Below are 18,820 nucleotides of genomic sequence, written 5' to 3'. Positions count from 1 at the left end.
ACCCTAACAAGCCTTTACGTGGAGAGGCAGCCACAATATTAGACCCAAGAAATGATACCAAGCCAAAGGGACTCACCCATCCAGCGCTGTCCCGCCAGACTCAGATGCTCACGCACGTCACAGCAGCTACAGTGACACCTGACAATATGCTGGATGCTCACCAGCTCACAGATGTCCTGCTTCTGAAGTCCACGTCGAGTTTCTTACCGGTGTCTCTGGGACGGCCATGCTCAAACAGTGCTTCAAACAGCCCCGACGTGCCGCCTGTACAGCCAGACCTGAGGAGGAAGCAAGAGGGGTTCTCAGAGAGGAATGACCCAGGCTGTGTGTTGTGGCCCATGACAGACCTGCTCTCCATACTCACCATGTCGCATGGACACCTGCTCCGGCTTGGACAGCAGAAGGAACACAGCTGGCAGCTGCAGGACAGGCACATCTATATGGCTGGTGAGCCCATGGCAGGGTGACAAACCCTTGAGCTGGCCTGAAAACCCCTTGAGCTGGCCCTTCCCAGGCAGGGCAGCTCCCACCCAATGAAGAATACGCACAGCTGCTCATCTTGCACCAGGTTCTATGTATTATCAGACCGGCTGACAGGTAATAACATGTTTTCTTTAGCAGAAAGCACAACATTGTTCAGTAATTCTTAAAAACAAACAAAAATTTAAAAAAAAACAAACCCAAACCCAACCCAGCCACACTATTCCCAGCTGCAGAGCTCTGCCAGCAGGGGAGTCTCCAGATGGCGATTCCGGGAGGGCATCCTCCCGCTGCCGTGGCAGCCCACCAGCTGAGCTCCGTGCCAGCTAAGCCCAAGCAGTGTAGTCCCTGATCACCTGGCCTCTGAGAAACATTAAAAAAAAAATTAAAAATAAACACCATACTCTGCTGACATGTTAGCCAACAGCAAGTACATCAGAACTCATCCCAAAAAAAAAAATATCCCAAAACCCAAGTTTGCTCCTCACATGAAAAAACATCAAGACAAGTTGCCTTTCCGTCCTGCAACGTGCAATTCTATCAAGGCTGTCAAGAACAGTACAGTTGACAACTCTACCATTTCTGTAGGTTGTTTTGTTTTTATAAAGATAGTACAAGCAGTTCATAATCAAACTTCTAAAATGTAAAGTTCCTAGAAGTCCTACACTTGGTTTTATGGCCTAATTAAACAGGCCTGCAAACAGGTTGCCAGGCTTTGCTTCCCTGAAGGAATAACTTGAGGCAGGGGGTGAAGCAAGAGACGAGACAGATGACCTCCGCCTGTGCTGCCTTCAGGCAGAGGAGAGACACATCAAACCAGCATCCCCCACTTTCTCTGCTAGCTTCCGAGATTTTAGACATGCCGAGACATTAGTTCTGGCTTGAGAGGCCTGTCTGGACGGGATCTAGCAAGTTTTGAAATTTGCGGAGGGAAAACCAGCAATAGTTTTCTACGGAAGTGTGATGCGGGAGAAGACAGCACAGAGGAGCGCTGCTCCAGTGCACTCAACGTTCTTGGAAACCACCTTGATTCTGACAGGGATCCCTTTGAAAAACAAAACCAAATAACTCAAGCGCTCGCCTGCAGCTTCTCTCAGTGAAGAGGGTTATAAAAGCCTACCAAGAGTAACAGTTACACAGCAGCCCAGTTACAGCTATCCAGAAAGGTATTAACACTTGTACACCTCTATATATTAATCTTTATAAATACAGTATTCTACACAAGGAACTGTAGAAAGACGTCATTCAAGGTTGGTTTTTTACAAAAGCTCGGGAGGGCTTTTGTTCAGATCTCTGCCTTTTCTCTGCCAGTCTGGAACACTTGTTCTTTTTCCTCCTCCATCTCCCACCCAGTTCTAAGCGGCTCGTTTAGTTGTCAGGTCCAACCACCGTGCTTTGCCATTGAAGCAGTGGGAAGGAGACCACATGAAGAGCTGCTCTACAACTTTCAAGGGTAAAAAGCCAAAGTGTGAGGCAGGTTCAGCTGTCAACAGAGTCGCAGGGGGAGCGGGCAGTCATAGCTCGTCCCTGGAGGACGGCGCGTTGAGAGATGACTGGGAAGGCAGGGCATCCTTGTTCTGGGCGTCGCTGTGGATCTTGCCCTGCTGTCGGGATTTCCAGGAGTGCGTTCTGTCCCAGTCCGTTGACACGGTCTCGTTGTCCCAGATTGTGGAGGTCTCTGTGTCGCTGAGGTAGCCTGGCTGCCCTGTGTAGTGGGTGGGGTAAACAAGCAGGGGTTCTGCTGAAAAGGCTTTCAAGTCTCTGGACTCGTAGTACTCCATGTACTTCGCTCTAAAGAGGAGAGAAAACACATCAGTAACAGACTGAACATTCATCAGTGCCACTGCTTGTAACTGTGAGATACGAGCCAATCCACTGAGCAAAGAGGTCCCACGGAGCAGAGGTAGTTGCTGGGGTGGAGTCTGACTCTCCAGAGGCAGAACCACGTGCCTTACAACCACACACAACCTGTACAACCAAAGCCTCCGTTACCAGAGACGGCCAAGGGTCTCAGAACCAGCCCTGCACCAGGTGGGGACAATAACCCCTCTGCAGCACGTCCGTCACCTCCTTTGACCAGTGCCAGGAGCTCTGCTACAGACAACCAAAAAGCACGAGGAGTAGCCCTGTCCCCCACCAATTGGGCTATAGAAGTGAGGAGACACACCAACGTCACGTGGCTTAAGATCTTTCAGCGAGACCCAGCTCATGTCAACCCAAGCAGCGAAGGCATCCTACTTACACAGGGTGCTTGTTGTACATGACTGGCAGAAATTCGTCTACAGGCAGCATCTTGCTGAAAGGCTCAGCTCCGATGAGTTTTCGAGCCCCTTGCAAAGAGATTGCATACCCCAGGGTCCAGTAGGAGTAATCGGCTTCCACCAGGTTCATGACATTGGGAACTGCTTTCTCAGGCTCCTGCACCTGCATCCTTTTCCGGCCAATGTAGCTTAAAGGGTGAAAAGACCATAAAAGTCAGAACCAAAGTGAATCTGCAGCAATTAGGGCCACAAGACTGTTCATGTCAACCAGGGAAGGGCAAAGGGTCAATCCAAGAAATAATCCCTGACCAGGCTCACAGTTTCTTTCCTGCACCACTCCCCAACATCCATGTCTTAACCCAGTGGGTGGTACGGATGTGAAAGACTTCATAAGGGAGCTAAGATGACATGATCCAAGCCTCAGGACTGAGCTGTGCCAGTTCCTCAGTCACAGCAGCATCTCCAGACACCGTTGAGATCAACCAACACTGCCCACAAAGGGCAGTAATGGTACCCAGTGGGCATTCCAGCATCAGCCTGCCCCAGAGGTCAGATCTGTCCTGATGGGAAGAGCCACCAAGAAGTCTATGCCACCTTCCCCTGCACGCCAGCATTAATGGGCACCTCTATCATGACACAGCAGGAGCTGCTGACCTCCTCTGTGTTCCCAGGAGTTCCCAGATGGCTGAGGGCCAGTTACTTACATAAGCTCCCAGTCTAGCTGGGCTTGTTCAACGTCATCCATCAGCTTCATGAGCTTCCTTTTAAACTGGTGTTCAAAGCGCACATCATCCTCAATAACAAGCGTCTTCTCCAGTTCTCTGTTCAGCACCTGAAACAAGAGGGTTCAGAAGTGATCACAGCGGCACACATGGGCCACACTCTGCACCCTGAAATTGCTGGGGTCATGCTGACCTGGCACTGCCTTCTAGGCCATGCTGGTAGGGGGGCTGGAGAACCACTCCCAGATTCACAGCTCAGCTGGGAGAGACTGCAAGAGCCAGTGAGACGATCTAGCTTAAGAACATTCAGCAAGACCCAGCTCATGTCAATCCAAGCAACGACAGCGTCCTACTTACACGGGGTGCTTGTACGTGACTGGCAGAAATTGCCGAGCATCTGCAACCTAGAAAAACCCTCCATCTGATGCTGCAAGAACCCACAAGTTACCATCTAGCACGACCACAGCAACCACCTCCTCAGAGGAACGTGCAGCAGCCTTTGATGCCAAAGCTGCTGTTCAGAAAAACCTCTTTGTTGGAAGAAAGTGTTCCTGAAGTCTGGGAGGGATGATCTAGCGTATCCAAAGTCTGGCACTGACGATTTAAAGAACACGCATGCAAAGGCATCCTGCATGTAGGTTCCCATGTCACCATCTGACTGTTGGTGCCATTGCCCAGTCTTCTTTTAGTACCAAGTCTTTCTCCCTGCCTGCACCACACCTTACTTGAAATAATCCCTCCTGTTGACGTTGGGCTGTGTAACTCCAGCATCTCTGACCAGCACAGCCCAGATCCTCTCAAGAGTCACTCTCCCGGTGACCAGGGACAGGTGGAAGCTACAGCTTTTACCACCCAAACAAGATCTCTTAGCTCAGGTAGCAGAGGTCCCTACTGTTAAGAATATTTACGATACGCCAACTGAAAAAAAAAGCCAATCAGCAGAGTCACTTGAACTTGCTTCAGTCCAGATGCAGAACAAGGGGAAAAAACATGAGGTTTTTTTAACACCATTTGTTCTTCTAAACCTTCTTGCCTTTCTCTTAAGCAAACTTGCTCCAAGCGGGCTATTGGATGCTTTGCAGAAACAGTCATGAAAATATTCTGATAAAAATCACCCAGAGCTGCTGGCAAAGGGAAAACAGAGACAAAAAAGCTGAACACAGCATTCAAGAAAACCCCTGTGCACGATCCCTTCCAAACCAAGGCAAACAGTTCCATCCTGCACTTCCAGAAACCTGCGCTGTATTTGCTGCTCTGCCCTACGACTGGCTGTGTGCCTTCCCATTGTGCCTGCCCGCGGCACCTTCCTGCAGGAACCTGGTGGCACCCACCACCTCCTTACCTCCTTCCAGATGTAGTAATGACTAAGGAAGCAGCCGATCTCTCCCCTGGTTAGTGGCCTGGAGGAATATGGGTCCCGGTAACCCGGGAGCATATCGATGCTGAGAGCTTTGAGCTGACTCGTGTTCAGTGCTCTGAGAAAGAGATAAAAATCTATCACCATTTAAAAAAAAAAAAAAAAAGTAAATTCAAGTCAGACACAGACACGACATGGGAAATGCTGCTGATGTTCAGAGAAAAGCTGTGTCTCGAGAAATTCTGCACTTGTTTTCGCTCAAAAACCCAGAGAAAAACTAACTACTTGATTTACATTTCAAAATCAAGCTGACAAACTCTGTCAGTGACTTCTTGTGGGACCATCAACTTGTCAGGTGCTTGGCTTAGATTATTTTTCTAAGAGGTCTTGATGGGTACCCAGGTCTCAAAGACCACTAGATGGCCTCTCCCTCAGGCCTTTTTGCAACTCCCAGACTAAACTTTCTGCCGTGATTTCTCATTATAGAAACATCTTAACACACCTTAGAGTAAGCTTGGGGAGGGCTGCGTCAGGGTTAACACAAGCACAACAGCTTTTGTAGCACTAGGATGGACAGCCTTCCCAGGAGGTAATTGCTTTCAAACACTCACTGCCGACCTTTTAGCTGCGTGCAAGTGTTACAGTTCACAGAATCAGTATGATTTTAACCTAATTTTCATCTTAGTCTGAACCACACTGTCCTGGTTCTCTCCTGGAGACTGATAAATTGCAAAAGAAGAAAAACAGAGCAAAGCTGCCCCAAACAGACTGCTGGGTAAGTAGAAATGATACTGACGTCTCCCCCCAGCATCCCCTTCCCCACCAGAAGGGAGGTCAGGGCGTCCAAGGAGATGGTGTTACGTGCAACCCCCTCTGTGCAAACCTCAGCAACCCCAGCCGACACTCACTTTCCATCCACAGCCTCCACGATCTTGACTGCAATCTCCTGCTCATAGAGAGTCCGCAGCATCCGATCCCGCCTGTCTTTCCGACGCTTCAGGTTGATCATGAAAATCTGGGCAGAAGAGAAAGACATCAGCCTCCCGGCGTGGGAGTGAGGAGTAAAAGGGAGTCCTGATCCACCCTTCTCCAGCAGCCCCATTGGGAAAGCAAATCTTATGAAAATACAGGGTGTGTTTTCATTCCAGGTGGCTTAGAATTTGTCAAAAAGTTGGAGTCGGTTTTGAGTTGAAAGCTGAGGCTTGTTCTCGAACAACTGCTTGTTATGGATGTTCACAGGGGAAACTTGATCTTTGAGGTTGAATGAAGGTGACAGGAGACCAGTTACAGCTAAGTCTATAATTTCCAAAGATACAGGATGTTTTGATTTATACTAAACACAGAGCAACACAGCCATCTCCAGCCTCAGTCCTGGGGGAACACTGACCCACCTGCTTCTGCGCAATGCTGCCACTGCCTATATTTAGGACGATCAGTCGGGCCACCACCCAAGTAGAAGGACACAGCAAAGAGACGATTTTTGTAATTACTTCAGGCACTGAAAATCCACCGCTTCCCCTGCCAGAGCAGAGGAAGGCCAGAACCAAGACCGGTAGCAGAGATGTCTGGGCAGGGCTCCGTCCAAGCCTTGAGGAGACAGGCTCTGGTGGAGGGTGGAGGACTGAAGCCCTCACTTTGCAGGTAAACTGCAGAGGCTTAGGGAGATTTTTCAGTCCCAGGTAGACAAGTACAAGTGCAGCCTTGTAGCCTGTGGAGCAAAACCTCATCCCAGTAAGAAGCGGATCAAATTCCAAGTCAGTACAAATGCAAAAATAATAAATTGGATAAATAAAGCACAGCCACAAAGAACAACATGGAAAAAACCTTCACCAGCTGTGTCCCAAACACAGAGGCTCAAACACACATAGCCAAATCGGGTTCAGGCTTTAGAAGTCACATAAACAGATGTAGCAGAATACACCGATAAAACAAAGGCTCCCCTGATCACCACGACTCCCTTGGTCACGGTGCCACTGCCACCCTGGCAGCCGCATACGCAGGGGCTGCTGGCTGTGAATAACACAGATACGGGTTAGTTAAAGCACAGCGGATCCATCTCCAGCCTCCTCCCCTCCATGCCGGCTCTCTCCTCCACGTAAGGCAGAGTCAGGAGAGGAATTTCTGCAGGGTCCTGGGGCCACTACCAGTGTCAGCAACCCCCTTTAGGTCACTTTAACTTAAGGCCACAGTAGAAAAACGCGGTGGCCAAGCAGGGCAGGGGTAGAGCTGGCACGGTAAGGAGCCAGCATGAATAGTTTTCATCACTCCTGGACGCACCCAGCTTGGGCTAGAACCCAGCTGCAAGTCTGGCTCTCCCAGCTGCTCCAGCGTCCCTCTCAGGTGGGAGAAACTGTTCCCTTCTGTCACCGGAAAGCGAGAGAGGTTTTCCAAAGATGAGCTTTTGCCACAGAATGGAAGGGCTGCCAAGCTGCTCTGCAGAGTCAGATGTAGAGGAAACAGCACAAAAACTGGGGACTTAACCCATTTCTCAGCCTCACTGCTGCCATGCCCTCCCGGCTGGATTAAAACGTCCATTCCATCAAGACAGAAAGCCCAAAGATTTGCTGGGCATTGCCCTTGCACACAAACCTGCACTTCTCATCGGGGGTCTTGCAGCAGGTACTAAGTGCCTGCAGACCTGACTGGCCTCGCTTCTTCACAGCAAATGCCAGAGGGAAAGGCTGCTCCCCGAGGCCTTTCCCTTCTGCTTCCCTGAGCTCAGCAGAAGTTCTCCCCAGATAACAATGGCTATTTTCTCCTTGCAAAAAGTTTAAGTCCAAAAGATGAGTGGTTGGGAAAGACCTAACTATGCGAAAAGATAACTCCAAGGGAAACCTCTGGAAGCTATGCTACAGGGAGAACCCAGGTCCTCTAAGTGATAAATAGGAAGACAAGACAAGACAATGGCAGCAAAATAGGTTCCTTACTTCATCAAATCCCATCTTGTCAGGGTTCTTCGGAGGAAGAGACACGTACTGAGAGGGTTCAATGGGAGGGCGATCGACTGAAAGAGAGGAGAGATCCCAAGCATCACCCTCATGTACAAGCTACATTGATATAACGTATCCGCATGCATTTCCATCACTGGGCCTAGCAATCCCCAGGGAGCAGGGAGATGAAGGCAGTGCAGGAGTGGGTGCAGCAGAAAGTGTCCATGTTGCCAAGCAAAAGCCAGCAGCCACGTGCCAGATGGACCTCATGACAAAAACGAGGTTCTGCAGCATCCTTTCTGCATTAAAGATGCATTTTTGCATTTAATATGGGGAAGTTAAGGGACTTTGTGAATGGGGTTGACCTGACTGCAAAGTGATTATATCCCTAGGTAGAAAAGCAGTGGAAAACAGAAAACTGTAGATCAAACCAGTGTGAGAGCAGTCAGATCAGGATGCAGACTCCCAGGGGGAAGAGAGATGGGCTGCTGGAAGCAGAGCTCTACAAACATTAACTTGGGGGTGTCCACCATGACACAGGGCACAGCAACTTACTCATAGCCTCGATCAGTGTGTGCACAAAGTTCTCGGTTTCTTCTTGCAGCGTCTGGTGCGATTTCAGGGGCATGGGAAGGAAACCATAGTGTTCACGGTTGCAGACAAACATCTGTATTCCTGGGGACCACAGACAAACAGAAATTAGAGTCAGGTCATTTATCAGCAGATTTTGCTGCTGTGTTGCTATGGAGCCACAATCAAACTTATGCCAGGACCTCAGTCCCATGAAGTTCTACTTCATAAGCAAAAAATTCAAACACATCACAGTGCCATTTTCTGTTTTATTTGGCTGGCAGCAAGTGGCCTCTCCTATGAAACCAATTCCTACTTGCTCCCTAGCAGCACGTATTTTTAACTGCAATCAGTTTTCTCCTAGGAGAGACGGAGAACCTCCCTCAGCCCAGAGAAAGGGTCTTTTTTGGCCCTTGCCTTCACGCTATGAAAACAATCTTACGGCAGAGGGCAGAACTGGCCTTTAGCAAAAGCAGTGCCTGACACAGATGGCAGGAGGACTGCAGATAATCCTAGAGAGAGACACCAGCAAGCAGAAAAGATGCTTTCAAAAAGAGGTGAGAACATAACATCCTTCTCCCCAAAAGTTTTTGCAGCTGCTTGTTCAAGGACCTGACTCTGAAGGTGTGACACGAAGAGAGGATGCAAATCTGCTCGGAGCAGATGCCTTTGGAAGGGAGAGACCCACCCACTGCCGAGCTTCTTAGAATCATAGAACTGTCCAGGTTGGAAGGGACCTTTCGGATCATTGAGTCCAACCATCAACCTAAATCTGACAAAAACCATCACCAAACCATGTCCCTCAGCACTACGTCTGCCCGTCTTTTAAATACCTCCAGGGATGGTGCCTCAACCACTTCCCTGGGCAGGGAATGTCCTGGGAATTCACTGGGAATGTCCCAGCAACATGGGATCAGCAAAACACTGCTCCCTCCGGACTGACCAAGAGTTTGCTCACAATCGGCTACAAGTGCAGCAGCACCGGGCCTGTGTCACATCAGGCACCACACTCAAAAGCTACATCCAGAGAAGGCAAGGGAAAATATTTCTGTTGTTTTTCATTGAGTTCTGGTAAGATCCTTTATTAATTAACCACAATCTGAAAGCTGCTAGAACCCACACAACTCTGCCAAGCAGATTTAAAGAAAATGCAAACCTACAAGATTTTCCGCCCCCCCGCCCCTTTTTTTAAATTTTTTTTTAAATGAAACGAGCACAACTACCTCCCTCCCTCTAGGAAATAAACAAAAAGCAGACACTACCTGGTGTGTTGATGCTTTCATGTATTAGTCCTCCTAATCCCTGGTATTTTTAGCAGAGCAGAATTGTCTGCATTAATGACTCCAGTGTTTCTACCATTTTAAGTTCTGCAAGTAAATTGCTAGCTACGCTACTTGCCAAAACACATTCAGCTGTCAGCTGCAATTTACTTAAATGGCAGAGTAAAAAATACTACCTGCTGACATTAATGGATTTGGCACTGATCTAATCAACTAATCTTATCTGGCTCACTGATCTCTGTTCTTATCTTCCGCCGGCTTAAACACAGTTAATCTGCACGGATTCACGCCAGTATTTCTGTTCCGTCTGGGATAAAAGCTAGTTTAAAATGGTAAAGCTACCTTAAAATGGGGAGGGGAACTCTTGCTCTCCAGCTCTGCTTTTATAATAAAACAAACAATTGCTACAAAGGACAGAAAAGCCATAGACACTTGTATTATTATTAGCCTTTGTAAGGCAGTGACCAGGATTCCCAGCCGTGCCCTGAACTCACAGCCACGTAGTTAGGCAACCTAAGTTTCCCTCACATCCCTGCGCCCAGACTGTCCTGCTGCCTGGCTCTAGGTCTTCAGAGCCTGAAAGGAAGGAATCCCAGGAGATCTGGCTGGCGAAACGCTATCTTGCAAGTGCAAGGGGCTCTACTGAGTCCACCTTTTTCACCAAAACACCTGCAGGAGCTTTGTTCTGGGTCGCTACGGGAGACGTCCTCCCAGCAGAAGTGGGTCAGTCTCTTTGGAGCATCACAAAACAGTTGCTTCGAGCAGTACATTTAACTGTTGAAAACTGATGGTTTGATCCGAGGCGTTAAGTGCAGTACTTGGCCTGGACAAAAGCCAACATAATTTATGACTTCAGGGAAGTCAGTGAAATTACTCCGAAGAGAAGTATACCTCGAAGTCCATACATTTTTCCCATTTCCGAACTTGGATGTCATCCTTTTATCCTGGGTGACAAAACTCAGCCCAGGACACAAGCCAACCATCTGAGCGGATCAGTGGGCCAGACTGCTGAAGCGAAGCCTTTCATGTCATGGGTCAGTCCTGGAAAAAGGACTGAGTGTGTTCTAGGATGGAAGGAAAAACTGATGGCTTTGAATCCCTGATATATTTCTTAAGCAGCTGGAGCTAATGCAATGCAGTTAGCAGACTAATTGGATGCTGCATTTCTGGGAGAGCTGTCAGAGGGAACGAGTGGTGTGGCTAGATTTGCCTGCTTTGCCATCCAGACTTAAACCTCCTTTCTCCTTTGGAGCCAATATACTGATGTCCTGTCTCTGAAAGTCAGGGCCCCAAAGGTGCCCTGCAAGTTCACATCTCGCCTCCTTTATCTTCCTCTGCTGCCCAAGGGCTCTAAATCCAGCTCTTGCTGCCTCTCCTCCACAATTCCTTTTTCTCAATTGATGCCGTGCATCCCCTTGTAGCTGAGTTTTAAAAAGCCCGGCTTAGTATGCCAAGACAACACTGCCTTTTGCAGTGCTGCCAAGAGCTTCAGACCAGAAAGATCACTAAAAGGAAAGCTGCAAACAGCTGGCGGCTGCCATGCTGGTCTGGAAACAGGGGGAAGGCAGCGTTCTCAGCCTGTCTCTTCTCCAGAAGAGACTGTCGACAGCGAGCTATGCTTCTTCACTTTCTCTCTGCTTGTCTGTCCTCCAAGAACAGCCCTTCCTGCTCACCTTAACTTTGTCTCTTCTGCAAACAGAGCACGGATAACTCCAGTGGACCCACAAACAACTTTTCCCTACTGATTTACCTCAGTAATCCAGCAAAACAGCCATGAAGCTCTGAACAGAAGTGCATTTCGTTGGTGCCGCTGAGGTTTCATCGTCCCTTTTTCCTTTATAAGGCCCCAAACTTTCCCCTTTTCAACACAGCAGGGCAGAGAACAATACTGATGGCCATTAAAAACATATTTTTCCCAGGAGCTCATTTCAGCTCTGACACTGCTAAATACAGGTCTGCTAGACAGGACTTCGCTGGAGACAGAATCCATTCCAGACCACATCCATTCTCCAATAAACACCCTCACCCCAAGTACAAGCAGCAGTAGCAGCAGTATCATGCACTTAAGAAACAGTGATTTCTCCGAGACGCACGGAACTCTCTGCAAACACTGAGAGCCACTCCAGACAAAGGAAGAGGACACTGAGGTTGTGACCTTCCCTGGAAGGACTCCTGAATTTCAGGCCTAACTGCAATCCTCCCACTGTCTGGTAGAAACTGATCCCAGTATCAGCTGGAGTGGTACACAGTTTGTCTCTGAAACACTGTCCCTGTTCCAAGAACAGCTCCCGTGTCCTTTGAAGCTAGCTGTGGTTCAAAACTTCATTGTCAGTCACTTGCTGCTGGTTATCCCTGACCGGATCCGAAAGAGGAAAGGGAACAGGGTCTTAGCTCACCACTGAAGCAACACATGTCTTTTGGCCTGTGAACTCAAAGTAGAGATCTGCATGTCTCTGCTAGTGACTCCTCCTCAGCAAAGGCTCCGGACGTACCTGCTTGGCGACTGGAGAAGGCAAAGACCATGATATCATCAAAGCTCCAGGTGTAGTCCTGGTGGGGTGGGTAGAACATCAGCTTGGTGGAGGCCTCTTTCCTCAAGTCAATGAGGAACGTGGAATGAATCATTGGAACAGCAAAACAGCCTGTCCTCTTCCACTCCCGAATCAGGGGGTAATCCAGCGTCCTTTTGTAATAGCCCTGCAAACACAAGGAGAGGTCTGCTTGTTACCAGAGATTTCTGTTTCATAGCTGCTCCCTAGCAGAAGCTCTCACCCTTAGCCTTCCCCAGCAGAGATGGATCAGTGCCCATTTCTCAGATTTCGAAGTGTCCCCTCTTTGGAAAGGGATCAGTCAAATATTTAGATACAATCTCCATCCCAAAAGCTAAAGCTTGACTTTCTCCTTTTTAGCAGCTAGTGGAAATCCAAGCCTTTCCGCTGCAAAACTCCCTTGCAATAGAGCTTCAAACCTTGGACTTTTTTTCCCCTGGCTCTCCAGAAACCTCTTGTTAGCACATAGACTCTCAGGTCTGACCCTGGAAGCTGCCGAGCATCCGTGGCACAACAGGCACAAAGGACATCCAGTGTCTCACAGAACGGGACCTGCAAATTATTTCTGACCATGACTTTAAAAAATATCGTTTGCTCCACTGCAGTGAAGGCAATGCGGTGTCTCAGCCTCCCTCAGGCTGTGTAAAGATCTCTGCTGCTCCATCCCAGGGCAAGCAGGGTCAATACCCACTCCCGAGCTCTCCCTGCAGAGTCTGTCAGGGGGAGGCACTTCAGTCAGCCCATTCTCTATAGCTACAAGCTTTGCTATCCTTCCAGCGCCGTGGGTGCAACACCCACGTTGTACAGCTCACAGCTGGTTTTGCAGGTGCAATGTGTCCAAAGCTATCAGATTTTGAAATATATACACTGAATTCCCCAGAAAGAAAGTCTTCATGCACCAATTAGACATCTGAACACAGCTGATGGTTGAATCCGAAGCAGATTCTGGTCTTTACAGAAACAATGAGTCACTAAAATAAGTTAAAAGTTACTCTTACGTTATATTTTCCACAACTATCCTAGCAACAGCTGAGCAAATCACTGCAGAACCATTTTACTCTGGTTTTGTCTGTTTATGCATCTGTCAATCATCCCCTCTGGCCTTCAGATACCTTCTGACCATACTGTGAGCACGAGATATCCGAGACAGACGTTTTCATGAAAAAGAGTGAGCAGGCAGAGACCTTACTAGCATTCCCACAGAAGGAAGGGTTAAGACATTCAACCTTTAACAGACATCCGAGAATGCCCACAGGTGAAAGATGCTGGAAACTAATCTTTCCTCCTCCAGTCACTCACTGTGGGGTTTGGGGGCTTTTCCCTGCTCGTAAATCATGCGTACTCCAGAAAGACTCCAACCTGTCGGCACTGTTGCCATGCTCTCCTAAGGTTAGCTTCGTGACAGCTAAATGCCGAGCTGTCTGGAGCCGGGTTTGACTCCCTCTGCACAGTGCCAGAGGCTGCGTCAGGGCGTGCTCCAGCTGCTGCTGCCTGCCCGAGTCCCCAGGGAGAGCAAGGCTGGGAGCATCAAGCTGCGGGACCGCGCGCGCAGAAACCAGCAGCAGCAGCTAAGAGAGAAGAAAAGAAAAATAAAGCGGGGACTTTCTTGTTCATTTGAGCAGATTTTTTTCACCAATTTCTGCAAGATGCATTTGCTGCTAGTTTTTTCCCCTCTCCGTTTCTCAGCTAACGTTGGTAATGATGGAAATTTACTACTGGAGAGGTAACACTAGGGGCCACGGCCGAGGCTGGTGCAGACAGGCAGACATCCACGTCAGGCTGCGGAGCGATGCTGATTTACATCAGTGGAAAACCTGGCTGTGTCCGGACTTAACCTTAAAAACTTAAGGGACAGTGCCTTCCCTATGAATTTTGTATCTCCATTTTAAAACAAAAACTGAACCAAGTAAACACGCCTACCCCTCCCCCTTTTCTTATCTATATATTTACTTCCCAAGAATCTGCAAAGGTTGGGACTTTTTCCTGCTATTTTTGCTCAATTAGTTAGTTTGAACTGTGGAACTCCTTGCCATAAGATGGTGTGGGTGCCAAGGGAAAAGGATGCAGATAGTGATTTCTGTAAAAGAAAAAATTACTCAAAGCTTTAAAGACAAAGACCTTCCTCAAGAAATCCTAGAGACGGAGATCACCAAAGGATAGAAAAATATTTTAGGGAAGTATAATTCACTTACTAGTTTGCCATGTTCCCTAGGCATCTGCTACAAACCACTCCTACCAGACAGACCTTTGGTCCGACCCAGCACAGTTGTTATGTTTTCACTCTGCCTGTGGTCCCTACTTGAGTCCTTGGTAACACTGGGAAGGAAGAATGACACCAGAAGAAGAGGGGGCACGGAGTTTGCCCTTTGTTACAGTCCAGCAATAATGACAATAATTAGGATCTTGTCAGCTCTGGAATAAAGCAAGAGGGTAGGGATTGGGAGGACCATGAAGCCTCTCTAGAGTACTCATACTCATTTGCCCCAGCGAAACTCAAAGATATACGTGCAGCTTGGGCTTAAACATTTACCTATGCAGCAGGGAAAGCTTGTCTTTATGAAGAAGGAAAGGCAAGACCCAGGGATGGAAGGAAAATGGAAATCCTGAAGCTTTCCAGGGCAAAGGTGGGCAAAAAGTGAAAATTTTCAAGTGAACAAAACCCCTCTTTCTATTCTAGGAGACGTGCAGCTTAGGATCCTGCCTTCCCAAAGGACAACACAACACACGCCAGCAGCAGACTGGAGAACAGGTCTAAAAGCTGATCTCATTATTGAGGCTTTCCTGGGAGAAAAAAGCATTAACTACATTCCTCATTTCATCTTGAATGTCGTGGAAAGCCCATCTAGAGCTTAGTCAATGGAAAAGAGTGCAAAAAGCACTTGGTTTTTTGGGGATTTTCTCCCCCCTCCGCCCCCCCCCCCCCCACTTATTAAACTGTCTGTATCTCAACCCAGGAGGGTTGCTTTTGGGTTTGGGTTTTTTTTCTACTTTTGCCCTTCCAATTTGCTCCCCCATCTCACTGGGTGGGAGCAAGCAAGTGACTGGGTAGGGGCTTACCTACCAGCCAGGGCCACACACCACAGTCATGTAGAGCAACTTGTGAAGTGGTAGCTCCACCTCATTCTGGCTCTAAAAATAATGCAATCTCTACTAGACAACATCTTTGTATCTGGTACTTTCTGCCGTATATGTACTTTGAGAAAGTAACGTGAAACTCTAATTCCTAGGCTCAGTGCTCCTGTCCTTTACACACATACTTCAGCACACACACTCCCTACAGGGCAAATCACTACATAAACTTTGTTCGTATGTGAGAAAAACAACCTATACACAATGGAGAGCTGTAGAAAGAAAAGCAAATTCCTCTCAGGTTAGCGTCACCATACAGGAAAGCTAGTCTAAAATTATGTACCAAGAGTTTTAAGGCCATTACACAAACAAAAGGAACCACCTCAAATAAATTCTGGTGCGTATATCCGTATCTTTTATGTAGTCATTTTTATGTAGTATCTTTTATGCAGTCAGTCAGTATCACTTCCCAGGACGTTTGGCTAAGCAAGCTCAGCTTCCTCCAGATTCAACTTTTCCAAGTGAGGAATCAGGGAAGCAGGTTTCAGTTATGTGCCTGCATACCCAATGCTGAACATCTATTGCCATGCTCATACCTACAGCTTGGTTAGAAAACAAAGCCTGAAAATCATTTACAGGCTGCAATGTCCTCTTGACCCTCATTCCCAGATTCCCTATAAACGTGCGGACCTTTCCTGAAGATACCCACCCAAGATTTGGGATGCCGCCACGGAGAGAGAGGCAAGCTGAGATGACTGCATGCCACCACTACCCTCACTACATGCTAACATCACCCCTGCGTGCCTCATGGCTACAGCAGCTTCTGTTCAGAAGAAGGACCCTACAAAAGCAGAGGGGAAAGCTCAGAGAACAGAAACAACACCCACCACTTCACAGACACACGGCAGGAGGCCTCTCAACAGACAGCTCGCGCAAGCACCCAGCACCACTCCCAGTCACTTGCCTGGGGGGTGATGCCGCACCAGAAGTTAGAGTAGAGGGAGCGAGACTCCAGCATCGGTGCCACCAGCGTCTTGTTTTCCGCTATCATCAGGTTCAGGGTTTGTGGGTTGGTCAGTAAATTATCTGCATCGATAAACTAGAGAGGGGAGAGGGAAAGAGAAAGAAATTTGTTATCAGATGAAACAATCGCTTCTCCTGACACTTTCTCAGGAACAAGGCAGCCAGAGGCATGAGGTATTGGCAAAAACCACAGAGCCGGTGGTTTTGATACCACAGGACACATGGCTGCTATGGGGGAATGCTGGGGGGGCCACCCCTGCACCGCAGCTACAGGATGGGAAAAGAAGCGGAGCTTCCCTCTGACTCCACAGAACGTTACTCCAACACGGGGGCAAGGGAGCTGCGAGGGAAAATAACATTGCTGAAAATTCAGGGCAGGTTTATTCTTTGGAGAAGATCAAGGAGAACTCTTAAAAACTGGCCTCACACCCTCGCCTCGTTCAGAGGCTGGGAATGCCACCATTAACTACTGCTAGTGACCAAAGGCATGCACCTTTCCACAATTGTTCTGCAGAACTATTTCTCTTACATTTCATGAATAACAGGTGGGGTTTCCACCTGGGGGACCCTTCCAGGTACCTATCCACCACCAGGACCATAGTCAATCCTGACCCCTGTGGAGAAAGCCTTGGGCTTCCCAGGGACTTATTTCCCTCGCTGCAGAGTCACTTGCTCATCAGACCAAGAAACCCAGCACCTCACTGCAGAGAGCTTTGTCTTTAGATGGAGAAGAAACACTTTGGCAGCCCCAAGTATCAGAGTGACTGTCTGAAAAGCTTTTGCCTGAGGACAGTTAATAAATCAAACCTTGTATTTACCAGGATGTAGTCCGACCACTTCTCCCGTGCAGCGCGCAGGGCGGCCTGTCGGAGTTTCATCACATGAGTGAATCGGGAGCTTGGCCAATGTTTTGGCCCAATTTCTTCTGGGTAAGACCTAGCAAAGAAAAAAAAGTGACTGCAATCCATGTCTGGGCCCTATTACACTGGTCAAAGGAAAAAAAAAAAAAAAGTCAGAGTTCCCTTGCCGCCTTCTTTCCCAAAGAAAAACAGTGTTAGAGTCACCTCAGGCAACCCAGGAGAGGTTTTGAGGGAGAACGATGCCAAGTTTCGTGCTGGCATGTGTACACAGGGCACTGGAGAACAAGCAGCGCTGCAGCATTTCCTGCCGGCCAAGCAGCCACAAGCACAACAGCTCTACCAAACCCAGGAGCTCCTTCTGCAGCAGCAGGCCCTCGCCTGACGCAAGCAGAGGTTACCCCACCAAAACGAACCGAAGCTGATTTACCTCTGGTAGAAAGTCATCTGTCCGCTACTGGGCTTTACGTTTAAGACTGTAAACGCAGCTTCCTTAAGCCCAGTAGAATCAACAAAACTGAGGATGTGAAGATGAAGGCAGTTTGGATTCCCTCAGGGTCTAGCCATCATTAGTAACTGTTAACACATCCGATAGCAGCTCTTAAATCTACAGACACCCAACACTCAACCCCAGGAGCCCAATCATGTGAGCAAAGTTATGCACACGTCTCTGTTTTCAGGATCGGGTCCAAAAGCAAGCGCTTTGTAACAAAGATGGAAGGAAACGTAGGGACAGATCCCTTTGTGGAATAAAAATTCAGGACTTCGAAACAGTGCCAGCAAAAGCCAGTGAAGGAGCTAAGAATTTCAAAAACTTTTTACAAAAGTTAAAGACGACAAGTTTGACAGGATTAAGAAAACTCAATTCCAATGAAAGGATTAAAAAAAAAAAAAAAAAAAAATCAATAAAATGAGCATTCCCTGTGGGTTTGTACCACGAATGCCCCACCACTGCACTGGGGACCTTGAAAGTAAAAGCCAGCCTAAAGAAAGGGGAAACTGATGTATCTTTCCCTGATGGATGAAATAAAAAACACAACAAAACAAGGAACAACTAATCTTAAAAAAAAATAAATATAAAATAAAGCAATAAAACACCAATGTTTCCTAACATCATATTTCAAAACAATGATCCTGCAAGTCATGCAAAGGCATAATATACTGAATTAAATCTAGTTCTCTGGATCAGAACTTACTGAATACTTGATGTCTCGGGCAGAACTTTCATAGACACGATAGGAATGGGCTATGATTTCTCTGCTTCCTTGCAAATAAAGAATGACAGTTTTTATTCCCTGTAGCTTTTGATGTGATTTGTTTACCATGGAAAGAGCAGCTGCAGATGCTAAATAACTGAATGGGAAAACGCTCTCTTCTCCAAAGTTCTGCATGAGTTGCTTCACTGAAGTCAGAGACCTTTTTATGGGCTCCATGAGAACGCAATTTTAATGGGACAGACCCCACCAAAAAAGAAAAAAAATCCACATTTTAATGCTTGGACATTTAGTACATGTCCTGGTTTGAAAACAGATCCCCTAGAAAATTTGACATATGCACCAAAGAGCTTTGGTCAGCCCCTCACAGCAGTACTCACTGGGGGTCTTCCATCGGCCTCCACTCCACATCGTGGTAAAGGTTCTGCACGTTCTTCAGCCACTCCCTAAGGATCGCTGTGGTGTTATCAACATTGTGGTCAGTGGCCGCCCTGGGAAAACAAGAGCA

General features: G+C 47.8%; 1 protein-coding gene across 1 annotated transcript in view; it reads right to left on the bottom strand.

Moving 5' to 3' along the window:
* Positions 1-556: 556 nt before the first annotated feature.
* COLGALT2 (collagen beta(1-O)galactosyltransferase 2) overlaps positions 557-18,820 on the bottom strand; it is a 53,021-nt gene continuing 34,757 nt past the window's right edge. Inside the window, exons 2-12 of the mRNA XM_054212968.1 lie at positions 18,693-18,803; positions 17,060-17,177; positions 16,183-16,317; positions 12,093-12,297; positions 8,306-8,425; positions 7,748-7,824; positions 5,729-5,835; positions 4,806-4,938; positions 3,446-3,573; positions 2,723-2,929; positions 557-2,271 (exon numbers count right to left, since the gene is read on the bottom strand). Coding sequence (XP_054068943.1) covers positions 1,995-2,271; positions 2,723-2,929; positions 3,446-3,573; positions 4,806-4,938; positions 5,729-5,835; positions 7,748-7,824; positions 8,306-8,425; positions 12,093-12,297; positions 16,183-16,317; positions 17,060-17,177; positions 18,693-18,803 — 1,618 coding nt within the window. The 3' untranslated portion in view covers positions 557-1,994. The remainder of the gene's footprint in view (positions 2,272-2,722; positions 2,930-3,445; positions 3,574-4,805; positions 4,939-5,728; positions 5,836-7,747; positions 7,825-8,305; positions 8,426-12,092; positions 12,298-16,182; positions 16,318-17,059; positions 17,178-18,692; positions 18,804-18,820) is intronic.

This window comes from Rissa tridactyla, chromosome 8 (assembly GCF_028500815.1).
Source record: "Rissa tridactyla isolate bRisTri1 chromosome 8, bRisTri1.patW.cur.20221130, whole genome shotgun sequence".
NCBI classification, from domain to species: Eukaryota; Metazoa; Chordata; class Aves; order Charadriiformes; family Laridae; genus Rissa; species Rissa tridactyla.
This window is presented reverse-complemented; position numbering and strand designations above follow the sequence as displayed.